The sequence below is a fragment of the Cebus imitator genome, unplaced genomic scaffold (assembly GCF_001604975.1).
Source record: "Cebus imitator isolate Cc_AM_T3 unplaced genomic scaffold, Cebus_imitator-1.0 Scaffold61, whole genome shotgun sequence".
Lineage (NCBI taxonomy): Eukaryota > Metazoa > Chordata > Mammalia > Primates > Cebidae > Cebus > Cebus imitator.
The window spans coordinates 9,578,080-9,594,932 of NW_016107376.1; the positions used below are offsets into that span (position 1 = coordinate 9,578,080).

General features: G+C 42.8%; 1 protein-coding gene and 2 pseudogenes across 2 annotated transcripts in view; all 3 read left to right on the forward strand.

Annotated features, from left to right (window-relative positions):
- The window catches only part of LOC108305296, a 9,739-nt pseudogene extending 2,633 nt beyond the window's left edge, over positions 1 to 7,106 (forward strand).
- The window catches only part of FNDC3B (fibronectin type III domain containing 3B), a 374,192-nt gene that overhangs the window by 209,453 nt on the left and 147,886 nt on the right, over positions 1 to 16,853 (forward strand). For both annotated transcript variants that reach the window (XM_017529886.2, XM_017529887.2), the window contains exon 5: positions 15,168 to 15,411. In XM_017529886.2, the coding sequence (XP_017385375.1) occupies positions 15,168 to 15,411 (244 nt within the window). The remainder of the gene's footprint in view (positions 1 to 15,167; positions 15,412 to 16,853) is intronic.
- Positions 5,516 to 6,033, forward strand: LOC119471423 (annotated as a pseudogene).

Here is a 16,853-nt window from a genome sequence, read left to right on the forward strand (position 1 = left end):
TTTTTTGAGATGGAGTTTCGCTCTGTCATCCAGGCTGGCGTACAATGGCGCGATCTTGACTCACCTCAACCTTTGCCTCCTGGCTTCAGGCAATTCTCTTGCCTCAGTCTCCCGAGTAGCTGGGATTACAGGCATGTACCACCTCGCCTGGCTAATTTTGTATTTTTAGTAGAGGGGGGGTTTCTCCATGTTGGTCGGGCTGGTCTTGAACTCCTGACCTCAGGTGATCTGCCCACTTCGGCCTCCCAAAGTGCTAGGATTACAGCCCGGCTCTGGGGATCTTTTCTAATCTAAAATTGATGATTCTTCTCTACCGTTCATATTATTCCTTAACAGGGGATCAAATGAGACTATAAGTAAATTTCCAAAAGCAGTCATTACCAAAGCAGTGCGGAACATCCATTGATATTTAGCATTTTATTGACTAGAATGCTAGTTTCACCTCTATATAAAAATAATAGTTGATTTTCATAGTAGGATTGACACAGTGTCACATCAGAAATGACTTCTGAATCATTAGTGTTAAATTTGCCCGTTATATTACATTTTATTTGATTGTACAATTATTATAATCTATCTAAATTAGCCATATTTGTCACATGTAATAACTTTCTAAAGAAAAACACCTTTTTCTGACCCGTTGGGTAGCAAAACTTTACCACGGTTAGGTGAATTTTATATTTCCACACACTCTTTGAAACCCATTAGGTTCACAAAATTGGAATATATATGGCTATTTAAATCTGTGGTAGGTATTACCTAAGTGTCTTCATACTGGTTTCTTAATTCTTTATTGTACCAAGGAACCCACTGGCACCCTGGGGAAGCCTTTCTTAAAGTAAAATATAAAATTCATAGGTACAAAGGAGACCAATTTTTTTAAAACTGGTCAGATAAATTTTTTAAAAGGTGATACATAATTTTTGTGCTGCTCTGTTAGCACATTAATAACAACATCCAGCATCGGATCTAATAACTATCATAATTTTGAAGTTGTGATGATTATGCAGATTAGTATTTCTAACATTGTAATGTGATATGGAAATGTTGCATTTTGTCTGTAACAAGTCAGAGGTACTGCTAATACTACTATGATTTGCTGCCTACATTTATAAATCAGGGAAATACAAAATTTCAGTGGGATGTTACTGAATAATACAGATGTAATTTCTATCTGAAATCATGGTCCCCTGAATTCTGTTCATCTGATTTCAGGGGATGAGGCTCTGTGTGTCTGGTTAAGGCTCTGGTCCCTACTGGTGAGTAGTAATAGTAGTTTGAAACTTAGCTCTGTCACTGGGAAGGGCCCAAACTGATTTCCTGATACCTCATGTCTAATCTCATAATCTGAGTGGGATAGTACAGTAGTAGAAAGAGCATGGGTTTCAGAGTATTCCACACATGCGCTCCACACTGTACAGGTACAGGCTGAGTTACCATGGAAAATATTCTAACTTCAGACTTTGCTTTTGTTTCTGGAAAGGTATAGCTGTATCCTACCCTGTGGAGATTGTCTGGGCTGTCTCATAGGTGTGAAAGTCTTGAATGGTAACATTTTCTGTTTCAACGTACGGAATTATTTTATGTTGATGAATATGCCGGTTGCCTGTTGGGTTAACTCTGGAAGACCCTGTTCTGTGTATTGGCATCCTTGGAATAATCTGCCTGTGTTTCCGTGGACCTGAGCGTGCCTGAGAAGCCGGACTGAAAAGACGTGACTGGGCACCTTCTGTGATGGGTAGTGGACAGCACTGCAGATGCCCACTGTTGATAGCGTCATTCACATCGCAGAAGCAGCCAACTGGGCGCAAATAAAGCCATCAAATGTCTATTTACTGTTTGTCACCTAACAGAAAGCCTGTCCCTTAAAATAGCATTTCTGTTTAATCTGAAATAATTATTTGATCCATTTTAGTATCGATTGAAACTGTGGATGGAACTTTTTTCACTTGTCCAGTGTTCTTATGTGCCACACATTTGTTGGGAGGATTAGATTTGCATTTTGACTTTTGAATTTGGTTCTTTTTGGTATTTAGGTCAGTAATACACAATAAAGTGTGAAAGAAGTCGAATGGCATTTCCAGTGAGAGTATCTGGGTATGAACCTTGTCACCCATTTAGCTGACCTTAGGTTAATTTACTTAATCATAGCTGAAGATTCCTCAGCTAGAATATAGGACTGTGATGCTGCTTATGTTAGATCTTCTTCTGAGTTTTATACAAGCAAGTTCTGTGCCAAGCGTTTTATGAACTGTTAAGGGATTTGCGCACATTGGAGGAGGTGCTGTTGTCACTTTGATTCTTACATCAAGTTAATCAATTTGCTGCTTTGCTTTCAGCATCAGTGGCCAGTGCTGTGTTTTTTGGACCTCTGCTTTGAGATGAGGCCTCTTGGTTCTCAGCAGTATCTGGGGAAGCTTAGCTCTCTAACCGGGGAGGGATTCCCTCTTTGCCCATGGGATTCTCTATTTGGGGACAGCTCTGGGATATGGTAAAATGGAGCTGTCGCTAGCTAACTGAGCGCCCATCCTGGGTTCTCCAGTTCATAAGCTGTGTCTCTTAACCTTGCTGGACTTCCTTCTTAATTTGGAAAGTCTTAATAAACAATTTAATTGGCCCTTCAACTATAGTATTACATAATTCACTGAAGTACTTGGATCGGAGAGGCACCAAGAAGATTTGTATTTGTTTCCATTGTCCTGTCCAGCCCTCAGGGGTTACCGCCATTGGACAGTAGCACCTGGAAAGCGCCAGGTGTGTCTGGTAAAGTACTCATCATTGACCTTATTTATATATGCTTTAGCTGTGCTCCTTTGCCAGATTAAAGACTTAAATAAGTGTGAGTAGAAGCTTGGCTTTTTTTCTGAGTGTATATAAATGTGTTGGCATGTACAAAGCCAGTGGAAGGCTTGCCATTTTTGAGAGTGATCCTTATACTGATTACCTCTCAAATAAGCCCGTGAATAAGATTTATGCCCAGAAATGCTGAAGACAAGCATCAGTACCTTCAGTATCTTCAGCTGTGATTCTGCTGAACAGCAACACTTAATTTGTTATCTGGAGCTAACCCTTCTCCCCTCAGTCTGTACCTTACCTGTTACCTGCAGTTAGTGTGTGGGTTAAAAATTAAGCACCAACGGGGCAGGCGGTATGTCCCTTAGTCCCAGCTACTCGGGATGCTGCCACCAGAGGACTGCTTGAGCCCAGGAGTACAGTATGATGACAGAGTGGCTGCAGTAAGTTTGCCATTAATGTGGTGACCTCCGGAGAGCTGGGGACCACCAGGTTGCTTAAGGACAGGTGAATTGGCCCAGTTCAGAAATAGAGCAGGTCCAAACTCCCATGCTGATGAGTGGTAGGAACATACCTATGAATAGCCACCACACACCAGCCTGGCAACACAGCGAGACCCTGCCTCTTAAAAAAAACAAAAATTAAGTACCAATGGGATGGGAAATTTAAGATTTCTAGACATAAATGAGAGTGCTCATAAAAAGTCTGGGGACTGTTTGTTCATTCATGAATTAACTGATGAGCTAAAACCTACATTTTGATCACCTATAAAACAGATAAAATTAGGTGTTTAGACTTAATCACTGGCAAGAACTGTCTGAGAAGGGCAATTGGAATTTTCAAGTAACTTTTTCCTCTTCCTGATTCCGAAGAGAATATGTGTTATCAGAGTGTAAGTACTCTGCAGGATAATCTTTTTTGTTGTTATTTTAAGGGCTTTTAGAAACTTAGAAACATCACCAGTCATTTATTTTTCCTTTTGAATACAGCAGTTATCATGTTCTATGGCAAAAGGAGCTGGTCCTAAGCTTAGAATGATAATGAACGTTTGGAAAGATTAAATATCATTTCATCACTGTTAGCCATTTACAGATGTAAAGAGAAATGGGCTTAGAAAGTAGTTTGATGTTTTCAGCAACACTTATAATCTTTAAATTTGAAAAGAGAAAAGTCTGAAGATTAGGGTAATATATTCAATTCCTCCACTGTTTTTAATTTTTTTTTTTAATTTTGAGACAGGGTCTTGCTCTGTCTCCCAGGCTAGAGTGTAGTGGCATGACCTCCCTTGCACAAGTGATCCTCTCACGTCATCCTCCCAGGTAGCTGGGACAACAGGCACACGCCAGCACACCCAGCAAATTTTTATAATTTTTATAGAGATAAGGTTTCACCACATTGCCCAGGCTGGTCTTAAATGACTGGCTTCAAGCAATCACCTTCCTTGGCCTCCTGAAGTACAGGAAATAACAGTCATGAACCGTCACAGCCAGCCCTCTTTGACCATTTTTAGGTCAAGCAGATCTTGATCTATAAAATGTTTGACCATTTACTACTATAAAACTCCTCTGTTGCTCCGGAAACTTCCGTTACCTTAATGTTTCTTTCTTCTGATGGTACTTGGGTAATGGTGGTAAGAGCTGGCAGCATAAGGGAGATTGACTAGGGCAGGTAGAGTCCTTAGGTTTCACATCCCTACCCCACCTGAAGAACAAGCTTGCCTTTCCTCTTTTATGTTATCTACCATATTAGAAAACGCAGAGGAAGGAGCTAGTGCAAACTGCGAAAGTGAGTTCTGATGTTTCTGTTCTCCTGGTTGCCGAGTGAAATAAAACTGCTCAGCCGCCTGTAGGTTTAAAGGAGTACTTACACTGGAGATGTAAGAGCTTTCTGTATAAATGCTTATAGTAAAACCACACTTATTTAAGATCAGGAGTGATAGATATAAGATTAACTGGATTCAGATTTTCTGAGATTTTAGAATAGGATGTCAGCTGTTTACCAGAGTTATGGAGAAAAGTTTTAATAATAACATGCCAGTATTCTCGGCAGATACCAAATCTAAGCAGATACCCTTAATTCTTTTAGTTTGGCTTGCTTTCTTACTCATTTAACCAACATTTACGGAAAGCCTGCTCTGTGCCTAGTTGCTTCTGAGGGTCTTGCCGTTGGGTGGGAGAGACAGATTGGTAGTCCAAGCTACAGACTAGAGGTGCTGAGGGGAAAGGTGAGCACCAGCCTGGTTGGGAGAATCCCGGCTCTGCCTACTCATCCGCTGAGTCCGTGCAGTTTGTTTCATATTGACCAGCCTTTTTCTTCCCTTTGTTCATTGTTCACATGCTCACTTTTATCTGAGACATCCTCCCTGCCTGGAATGGCCTAGGATCCCACTTCAAACATGTTGGCAGCAGTGAGAAATTCAGCTTGAGCCTGACTTTTGCAAATTCATTTGATCCCAGTTTTCCGTGTCTAGGCAACTCACCAGTGTTTTTTGCCACCCCAGCAAACTGGCTGTCAGCACATCACCCTACATACATTTGTGGGTTCATAAGTGTCCATGTGCAGAGTCTGCCTATTTCCTGGATCATCCTGGGCCATCTGGGGCAGCCTTTGTAATTTTTTTCTTCTGCCTCCTGCCTTTTAAGCTTCCCTTTTGATTCTTGTAGCTTTTAGCTCAGCAAGAGTAGAAGGAAAGCGTTTCAGGAACTGAGGAATTTATTAAAATTCCTTTGAGGCAAGAACTGCCGCTGCCGCAGCCGTCTCTAGGTCGCCCGGGTGCCACCGCCGCCACCAGGCCTGGGGAGGCCGCCCCGCCGCGCCCTCTGCCCACCCGCCCACGCACCCACCAACCTCGGCGGCAGCGCCGGCGCCCGTCCCTTCGGGCCAGCCGGGCCTCATGGCCCAGATGGCATCCACGGCCGCGGGGGCAGCCGTGGGCTCGGCTGTGGGACGTGCCATGGGCAGTGCCCCGACCGGAGCCTTCCCGGGGGAGCTCGGAGCCGGCCCAGCCTGCCGCCCAGCAGGCCCCCACCCATGCTGCCCCCCAGCCCTGCAGATGCGGCCCTGCGCCTCTGAGATCGGGCCGTTCCTGGACTGTCCGCCACTCAGAGTGACCTGTCCCTGTGTGAGGGCCTCAGCGAGGTCCTGAAGCAATGCTAGTACAGCCATGGTCGGAGCCCCTGCCCTGAAGACGTCGGTGCACTCAGGGGCCAGCCCTGCGTCGACCTCAGACCACAACACTAGATTGTATGCAGGTAGCTGGGATTGCAAGTGAGGAGGAGGTGTCTCACCCCACAGTGAACCCAAGACACAAATGTGCAATTAAAAGAATTTATTTTAGACCAAAAAAAAAATTCCTTTGAGGCATTTCAGTTTAGTAAGAGGAACGACCTTTTCTGTTAGCTAAGAACAAATCTAACAAAAAAAAAATGTTTTTAGGAGCTCCATTTTCGTTCTTATACACAAAATTGGTACTCCTTTACCCAGTTCTGTGTCCTTGTGTGTATTATTTCCGTTTCCCTAAGCATCATTCTTCTTATTTAAAATGAAGATCACTGTAACTGTAGGTGCCTCATAGGATTGTTGGGAGGATTTAGTGAGGTGGTGACATTAATAGTAATTGATGAGTAAGATTTTGCCATATTGGCTGTTTGTTTTGCTGCTGCGGCCGCAGCCATGAGGATGCTCGGGCTTCAGAAGAGGCTGGCCTCCAGTGTCCTCCGCTGTGGCAAGAAGGTCTGCTCGGACCCCAACGAGACCAATGAAATCACCAAAGCTAACTGGCGTCAGCGGATCCGGAAGCTGATCAAAGATGGGCTGATCACCCGCAAGCCTGCGGCGGTCCATTCCCGGGCTCGCTGCCGGAGAAACCCCTTGGCCCGCCGGAAGGGCAGGCACGTGGGCACAGGTGAGCGCAAGGGCACAGCCCGTGCCCGAATGCCGGAGAAGGTCACATGGATGAGAGTGAGGATTCTGCGCCGGCTGCTCAAAGATACCGGGAATCTAAGAAAATTGATCGCCGTATGTATCACAGCCTGGACCTGAAGGTGAAGGGGGGAGTGTGTTCAAAAACAAGCGGATCCTCATGGAACACATGCACCAGCTGAAGGCAGACGAGGCCCGCAGGAAGCTCCTGGCGGACCAGGCTGAGGCCCGCAGTCTAAGACCAAGGAAGCAGGCAAGCCAGTGAACAGGACCTCCAGGCCAAAAAGGAGATCATCCTTTGTCCAAGGAGGAAGAGACCAAGAAATAAAAGCTCCCTCTTTGTCTGTACCTACTGGCCTCCGCGATTACATAGATCAGCCATTAAAATAAAACGAGCCTTTATCTGCTTGCCTCAAAAAAAAAAAAAAAATTTTTTTTTTTTTTGCTATATTATATATCAGGTACTGTTTTAGAAACTTAACTCTACCCAACCCCTTTCTGGTAGAGGGTATTAAAGCGTAGCAGTATTCACTAAGTATTAGTTATATCTTGAATTCTTTTCACATCTCTTAATCACTCAGGTATCCTGTTTCTCAACAGTTGATTGTTTACATATTTACTTCTCAACGTACAACTTCCGTATAATTTTCCAGGTAATGAAAACTTTGGTGTACACACCAGTATGGAAAATCTTGGTTCCGCAGCCTATCAGTTGCACAATTGAACAATGCTGTGCCTCGGTTTTCTTATGTAAAGCAGGGATGCTGATACCTGATTCTCAAGTGTTGGCAAAGTTGAATGAGATGGCCCATGTCCAAAAGCTGATAGACCACAGGCACGGCAATCTGTCAAGACGTCCTTTTCCATCTCCCATCCTGTGCTGCTCCCGTCAACTATCCATCTTGCTGTTATCCCCAGGCAATTTCATTTTGTTTTAATTATTCTCTTGGACATATTTATAAGAACACTAGTGCAAGACAAATATTCTCTCCGTTGCACATTTTGTGCCTTACTCTCTAGCCACTTCTGCTTCTTTCTAGGTCACAGGATAGCAAGAATACTAGGCACGTAGAAGATTTTCCATAAACATGTACTAAGCCAGATAAAACACACATGATAAAGAATCACCCTGGCTTCTATTCGCCATCAGGCCAGATTTCTTCATTAGCCTGAGTCAGATGGCTTGGTGTTTGTTCACAGAGGCTAAATGCTTCACTTTTTAAAAAACAGTTTTTGTTTGCTCGTTTTTAAATTAAGGCTTGTAGAACTTAAGGTAGAAGAAAGTGCTGGATTGAGCTTTGTGTTCTGAGGGGAATATTAGTAGGGCTACCATAACAGTACCACAGACTGGGTAGTTTACACAAGAGAGATTTATTTTCTTACAGTTCTAGAGGATGGAAGTCCAAGATCAAGGTGTCAGTAGGATTAGCTGGCTTCTTCTAAGGCTTCTCTCCTTGGCTTGTAGATGGGCCTTGTATTTTTCTGATTTCAAGCTGCTGATAAAGGCATTCACAAGACAGGGCAATTTACATAAGAAAGAAGTTTCATTAGACTTACAGTGCCACATGGCTGGGGAAGCCTTATAATCATGGCAGAAGGCAAGGAAGAGCAAGTCACATCTTACATTCATGACAGCAGGCAAAAAAATAAAAATAAAAAAAGGAGCTTATGTAAGGAGACTCCTGTTTTTCAAAACCATCAGATCCCATGAGACTTATTCACTATCACGAGAACAGTATGGGAAAGACCTCCTCCCATGATTTAGTTACTTCCCACTGTGCCCCTCCCACAACATGTGGGAATTCAAGATGAGATTTGGGTGGGGACACAGCCAAACCATATCATTATGTCCCTGGACCCTCCCAAACCTCCCTAATGTCCTCACATTACAAAACCAATCATGCTTTCCTGACAGTCCCCCAAAGTCTTAACTCATTTCAGCATTAACTCAGAAGTCCAAAGTCTCATCTGAGACAGGTCCCTTCCACCTGTCTGCCAATGAGCCTATAAAATTAAAAGCAAGTTAGTTGCTTCCTGGATACAATGGGGGTACAGGCATTGGGTAACTATAGCCATTCAAAATGGGAGAAATTGCCCCAAACAAAGGGGCTACAGGCCCCATGCAAGTCCAAAATCCAGTGTGGCAGTCAAATCGTAAAGCTCCAAAATGATCTCCTTTGACTCCATGTCTCACATTCAGGCCACACTGATGCAAGAAGTGGGTTTCCATAGTCTTGGGCAGCTCTGCCTCTGTGGCTTTGCAGGGTACAGCCTCCTTCCTGGTTGCTTTCATGGGCTGGTGTTGAGTGTTTGCAGCTTTTCCAGGCATGTGGTGCAAATTGTTGGTGGATCTACCATTCTGTGGTCTGGAGGATGGTAGCCCTCTTCTCACAGCTCTACTAGGAAGTGCCCCAGTAGGGATTCTGGGGGGGCTCCTACCCCACATTTCCCTCCCATACTGCCCTAGCAGAGGTTTTTAATGAGAGCTCCATCCCAGCAGCAAACTTCTGCCTGGACATCCAGGTGTTTCCATACATCCTCTGAAATCTAGGTGGAGGTTCCCGAACTTCAGTTGTTGACCTCTGTGTACCCGCAGGCTCAACACCACATGGAAGCTACCATAGCTTGGGACTTGCACCCTCTGAAGCCACAGCCTGAGCTGTACCTTGGCTCCTTTCAGTCATGACTTGAGTATCTGGGATGCAGGGTACCAAGTCCCTAGACTGCATTCAGCACAGGGACCCTGAGCCTGGCCCAAGAAACCATTTTATCCTTCTAGGCCTCCAGGCTTGTGATGGGAGAGGCTGCCGTGAAGACCTCTGATATGCCCTGGAGACATTTTCCTCATTGTCTTGGGGATTAATATTCAGTTCCTCGTTATTTATGCAATTTTCTGCAGCAGGCTTGAATTTCTCCTCAGAAAATGGGATTTTCTTTTCTGTTGCATTGTCAGGTTGCAAATTTTCCAAACTTTTATGCTTTGTTTCCCTTATAAAACTTAATCCTTTGACAACACCCAGGTCACCTCTTGAATGCTCTGCTGTTTAGAGATTTCCTCTGCCAGATACCCTAAGTCATCTATTTCAGGTTCAAAGTTCCACAAATCTCTAGGGCAGGGACAAAATGCTGCCAGTCCCTTTTCCAAAACATAACAAACCACCTTTGCTCCAGTTCCCAACAAGTTCCTCATCTCTGTCTAAGACCATCTCAGCCTGGGCCTTATTGTTCACAACAGTATCAGCATTTTGATCAAAGCCATTCAAGTCTCTAGGGAGTTCTGGACTACCCCACATTTTCCTGCCTTCTTCTGAGCCCTGCAAATTGTTCCAACCTTTGCCTCTTACTGAGTTCTAAAGTTGCTTCTACAATTTCAGGTATCTTTGCAGCAATGCCCCACTCTTCTGGTACCAACTTACTGTATTAGTCTGTTTTCATGCTGCTAATAAAGACATACCCAAGATTGGGAAATTTACAAAGGAAAGGGGTTTAATTGGACTTACAGTTGCATGTGGCTGAGGAAACCTCACAATCATTGTGGAAGGCAAGGAGGAGCAATTAAGTGTTACATGGATGGCAGCAGGCAAAGAAACAAGAGAGGTTGTACAGGGAGACTCCTGTTTTTGAAACTACAGATCTTGTGAGACTTACTCACTTTCATGAGAACAGCATGGGAAAGACCAGCCCTCATGATTCGGTTACCTCCCACCTGGCCCTCCGACAACATGTGGGAAGTCAAGGTGAGGTTTGGATGGGGACACAGTCAAACCATATCAGCCATCTTCCTTTGGTTTCTTTACATGGTGCTCCCTTTGTGCATGTCTGTGTCCTAAATCCTCTCTTAAATAGATACCCTTGGATTAGAGTCTACCTATATGACCTCATTTTACCATAATTATCTACTTAAAAGGCGTTGTCTCCAAATACAGTCAGATTCTGAAGTAGTCAGCATCAGAATGTCAACATAGGAATTGGGGACACATAAGTCAGCCCATGATAGGCGGCAGTCTGAGAACCCAGCGTAATGATCATTTCCAAGGTTCTGTGCTTCCCTGGAGAGGTATGTAAGTGCTGGGAAAAATTTAAATGAAGAATACTTACTCTGATTTCTGAAACACCCTACTTCTGCTCTCTGTAACAGCACTTACTAGGACTTAGTCTAACTTTTCTCTTTATATTCTTAGGCTGTGTGGTTGTGTCTTACCGTTTTGCGTTTATTTTTTCTCGTCTTTGAATATCCAGTCCTTAGCACATAGTATGTGTCAGGAAATAATGGTTGAATTGAATACAGGTGATTTGTCTGCCTCTGGACATTGTCACAATTTCCTGCCCCTAAAAGGAAATGAATTTGTCCTTTTCCATAGTCTACAAAGACTGAAGGCGTATTTTTTTGCCTCAGGTATTTTGGACTGAATTCTGTCTGATGTCTAAATTTGACTACAGTAATATATTTATTTATGAACCATCCTTATTAAAGAATGTTACTGCCACCATTTCCTTAGTTACCAGTTATTTTGTGCATTGTTATTGCTCCTCAGACTTTCTTATTTTGGGGGGGAGCTTAGGCATCATTGCCTTAGATGTTAGATCAAAACTGAATTGGATAACTAAATATATTGTGATTTAAGTTATAGAAAAATGGTGAAAATATTCAGCACATTTTTTTTATATTTCTACTGTTTTAGAATTAATATTTCTTTTTTTTTTTTTGAGATGGTGACTTGTGCAGTGGCACGATCTCAGCTCACTGCAACCTCTGCCTCCCAGGTTCAAGTAATTCCCCCGCCTCAGCCTCCCTAGTAGCTGGAATTGCAGGTGCACACCACCACGCCCAGCTAATTTTGTTTGTATTTTTAGTAGAGATGGGGTTTCACCATGTCGGCCAGACTGGTCTCAGGCAATCCACCTGCCTCAGCCTCCCAAAGTGCTGGGATTACAGGTGTGAGCCATGGTGCCTGACCAATATTTCGCTTTTTAAAAACAAATCTTTTTAATGATAAGACAGGTTTGGGTTTGTTAAGAACAGGCTTCTTAAAAGGGTTTTATTATGCATGAGCATGTAAATAAAAACCTTTTACAAATCCCACAGAATAATGAAACAAGCAATTTTTACATGTGCAGGCAATTTGTGGCTTCAAAAAGCTACTTCAAAAAAAAAAAACTTTAGAAAGTTAATGCTTTTCGATAAACTTTTAAAAAAATCATTTTGTTAACAGGTCCAAAATTATATGATAAAATGATAAAAATAAATTCTTTTCATTATAAATATTTTTGTTTAAAAGTCCAAAGAGTTCCTCTTAAGTTCCTCTTAATAGTGAGATTCCCTTTCTTGTTCTATGTGCTCACTTGTCCAAGTTGCTGGGCAACTATTGGACGATTTACACTGAATTAAAGAATAAAGATTGTAAACCTCTAGAAAACAAATACTTCTTTTTTTTTTGAGACAGAATCTTGTTCTGTCGTCAGGCGCCAGGCTGGAGTGCAGTGGTGCTATCTCGGCTCACCGCAACCTCCGCCTCCTGGATTCAAGCAGTTCTCCTGCCTCAGCCTCCCGAGTAGCTGAGACTACAGGCGGGTGCCACATCCAGCTAATTTTTGTATTTTTAGTAGAGATGGGGTTTCACCATGTTGGCCAGGATGGTCTTGATCTCTTGACCTCATGATCTGCCCACCTTGGCCTCCCACAGTGCTGCGATTACAGGCGTGAGCCACCGCTCCCGGCCAAAAACAAATACTTCTATGGTTCTTCCAGGATTGAATGAAGGTTCCATGAAAGAGAAACATCGAGAATATCCCGTTCTTTTTTCTTAATAGCTAGCAGAGGATAGTACATGTTTGTGTGAGATGGCAGGAAAAATTCATGACATGTTTATACTAACATTGTACAACGTGGGCTACCAAACAGTATACAGTTCTATGTTTTAGACATAATAGATGAAGCTTTGATGATAATTGTCAATACATGCATGAGAATTTCCAATGTCATGGTTTAAGTACCTACTTCACATACGATGGTAAATTAGGTTCTGTGCATTCATAAATGGGGTTAGTGTGACTAGCTTGCCAAGGCCCAGAAGAGATTAAATTTATTAAAGATCACATGAAAAGCTTTGTCCTAGGCATCCGACTAGGAATCTTAATTTTAAATAAGTAATATTGTCTAATTAATGAACTATTAACACAGTAGAAACATTTGTTTTCATTTATTAATGAATGTGAAGATTTTTGTGTGTTTTTTGTTTGAGACAGAGCCTCGCACTGTTGTCCAGGACTGGAGTGCAGTGGCGTGATCTTGGCTCACTGCAACCTCCGCCTCCTGGGTTCAAGCAGTTCTCCTGCTCAGCCTCCTGAGTAGCTGGGACTATAGGCGTGTGCCACCATGCCTAGCTAATTTGTTCGTATTTTTAGTAGAGGTGGGATTTCACCATGTTGGCCTGGATGGTCTTGATCCTGACCTCATGATCCACCGGCCTCGGCCTCCCAAAGTGCTGGAATTACACACCTGAGCCACCGCGCCCGGCCGAGATTTTTTTTTTTAAACGTAAGGATTAATGGCTGTTAATTCAAACTAAACCTGTTTTGTACACTAAAGTATAACATAAACATTGGTAGACTTGCCAATCTGGCTTAAGCACCACTTTTAAAATATGAAGCTAAGTATAGTTTTTTGTTGTTGTTAGGATGCTTTAAACATGATAAAGTCATTTTAGTTTGACCTATAATCAACCTTCTGAGGTATAATGAGAAATCCATTTCAATATGGAAGGCCAGTTTTGTGGGGTATTTAGATTTTTTTTTTTTTTTTGAAACAAAACAAAACAACAAAAAAACTTCCTCTCAGAGTGTGTGCCTGATTGTCTCACGCATTTGATTAGATCAGCTGGCATGGCTCCTTGGCGGCCTGGCTCTGCCTGCCAAGTTTACTCTATGTCCCGTTCCTTGCAGTGCCCTGACCCAGAGACCATCTCTCAGCCGTCCAAGCCCTGCCAATTCTTTGAGGTCCCTGAAGCCTTTCCCGATTCTCCCCTTGCGTGTTCTCACTCTCTGTACCTTACAGCTTTACCATTTCATCGTGGTATCTGTTGTATTTCTTTCATTGTGTCTCACCAACATTGTTGGCTCATAGGAGCTGGTAGCATGATGCTGGCCGCAGAGGCAGTAAATATTGGCATTGTGCTGCGTTCGTTGCTTTTCTCGGATGAATTTAAAAACATTCAGAGAAGCTGGGCATGGCGGCGCATGCCTGTAGTCCCAGCTACGCTGGAGGCTGAGGCAGGAAGATGACTTGAGGCCAGTTCAAGGATGTAGCGCCTGATGGATCACACCGGTGCGTAGCCACTGCACTTCAGCCTGGGCAACACAACAAAATCCCATCTCTAAACAAAATAATAAAAGGAGCAAATCATTGGAAAAAGAATGGGTAGAGTGTTGATTGGTTTGCTTTACTCATAACAGGTTGCTTTTCTAAGCATCTTCTTTTGCAGCATTCATCATCAGGACATCTGGGGAGCAAAGGTATCCATACTGATTTGGGGTTACTCAAGTTTTTCTTTCGTCAGAATCCCTCATTTCATCCATGTTCTCAGTCCCAGATTTAATAATCTTTTAGGACACATTTATGGCTTCTGACGTTAATGCCCCCTTTGTGTCCTATGGCTCTGATGATGATGATGGAACTGTGCATATGAAAGTGGGAATGGAGGCCAGGCACGGTGGCTCACGCCTGTAATCCCAACACTTTGGGAGGCCAAGGCAGTCGGATCACGAGGTCAAGAGATCGAGACCATCCTGGCCAACATGGTGAAACCCCGTCTCTACTAAAAATACAAAAATTAGCTGGGCGTGGCGGCATGCACCTGTAGTCCCAGCTAGTCGGGAGGCTGAAGCAGGAGAATTGCTTGAACCCAGGAGGCGGAGGTTGCAGTGAGCTGAGATCCCGCCACTGCCCTCCAGCCTGGTGACGGAGCGAGACTCTGTCAAAAAAAAAAAAGTGGGAATGGGGCAGAATGTTGTCAGGTGTATCCAGAAGCCCAGCCCTGGAAAAGTACTCACGTGGCACAGAAAGCATCTTTCTGGAAATCCCCTGATCTGATAGTTAAGCTCAGAAGTCACTCCTAAAATCAGTTTAAGCCCACAGTAAATTCACTTGTGATGGATGAAGCCAGTGAAAATTTTAAGACAAAACCAAGATTTATTATCAAATACTGGTCTCTCCAAAAAGTTAACATGGGATCAGAATCAGGTGTGGATGAATAATTTGTTTTTGTAAGTTTTAATAGTCACATGGTATTACTTCTCGAACTCATTTAACTAGTAGAACTAGAGAACCAGAATATAACATGCATTTGTTTTTTTCTATGGTGGAAGAGAAAAGTAAAATTAAAGTGGAAGTTACTAATTGTCTCTATATTCATCGGCTGCTAATGTGTACTGCGTTCTTTTGTGTTTTTCTTTAGGTGATTGAAGACAGTACTGGCGTCCGCCGGGTGGTAGTCACACCCCAGTCTCCTGAGTGTTATCCCCCAAGCTACCCCTCAGCCATGTCTCCAACCCATCATCTCCCTCCCTATCTGACTCATCATCCACATTTTATTCATAACTCACACACGGCTTACTACCCACCTGTTACCGGACCTGGAGACATGCCGCCTCAGTTTTTTCCCCAGCATCATCTTCCCCACACAATATATGGTGAGCAAGGTGAGTAGATTAGTGTTGGCGTCAGGAGCTGTTGAAACTGGTTACAGCATTTCAATAGTTCAAGGCGGCCCTTTGTTTCTTGTGAAATAAGTGTGGTAGAAAAGGATCTAGCTGGTTTGTAAAACTCACGGGGAATTCCTGGCTTCCTTTGTCCTGAAGTACCTTGCAAAAATGACTTTGTGGGTTTAGTTCTTTTTCTTTCTTTCAGTTTTCCCAAATTCGGCCCCAACCCCCACCTCACAAGATCAAGGACATTAGGAAAGTGGCAGTGTGGCATCGTTTCCATGTCCTGAAAGCACGTTTTTATGTGAGAGTGGCCTGGTGCACACCGGTGGCCCATCATTTCTTTGGCTTCCATATGGTCTACTAGTTAAAGGGAAATTTAAAAGTGTTTTGTGCCCCCATTTCCAATGTTTGAAGATTGTGAAGTCTCAACAACCTTTGGGTTTCCTAAAAGGCTCTGTGTTGTGATGTAGGCAGAACTAAAAAATCCCCTGGCTGCTGATGTGGCCTTCCTGAACCTGCTTTTAGTTTAAGACCCCATCAGCGCAGCCACAGTTTCACTGGTTGTTAAGCAAATACTTACCTGGACATGAAAACAGCCTGAGAGCTACCAACATTATATTTTTTTAAAGTTTTGACCTTGGTGTTAGTTTAGTCTGAAGGCTTTCTCTATCAAAATGGATACTAAGAAACCAGATAAGTGAGGGTAAAATTAGACTTTAGCCTCCAGGACTTTGCAAAGTGATTTTCTTCTGAGTCTGACAATGAATGGAAGCATTTTACTGCTTCAGACATTTATTATGTTGGTTTAGATAAATAGTAGAAGAAATGCCTGTTATACCATAGAATTTTTGAGCAAGTTATCACCTTTTAATAATTATGTATGTGTGTGTGTGTGTGTGTGTGTGTGTAATTTTTCCCTGTTCATCTCACATTATAATTATTTTTATTCACAGAAAAAACTTTTTTGACATGGCATTTTAAGTGAAATATATTGTTGTAACTTAGGGATAGAATTTGACTGTATGTGAGTTTTGTATTTGTTTTTTAGTAGTCAGAGAAATTTGGCATAATTCACATTAATCAGGTGCTTTTATAATGGAGTATAAGGGGATGATAGCAAAACATGAAATCAGTACTTTGATTTCATAGCAGCATCAATAACTTCCTATTAATTTGATCTTTTTTTCATGTGATGTAACACCAAGAAAACATCAAGTAGTGAACATATACTATGAGAATCTTTGGATAAAAACTGAAAAAATTTAGTTAGTGGCAATTTTTAAAAAAAGTATTCAGTGCTTTGACACAACATTCATTAAATGATTGAGTGTTTCTCAGAGTTTTCGTTCTGAATCTGAGGTCTGATGACATGAAAGCCTTGATGGCTGACTCATTGATTGCTGGTATATGTCTAACCTGCCTTATTTTAGCAGTCT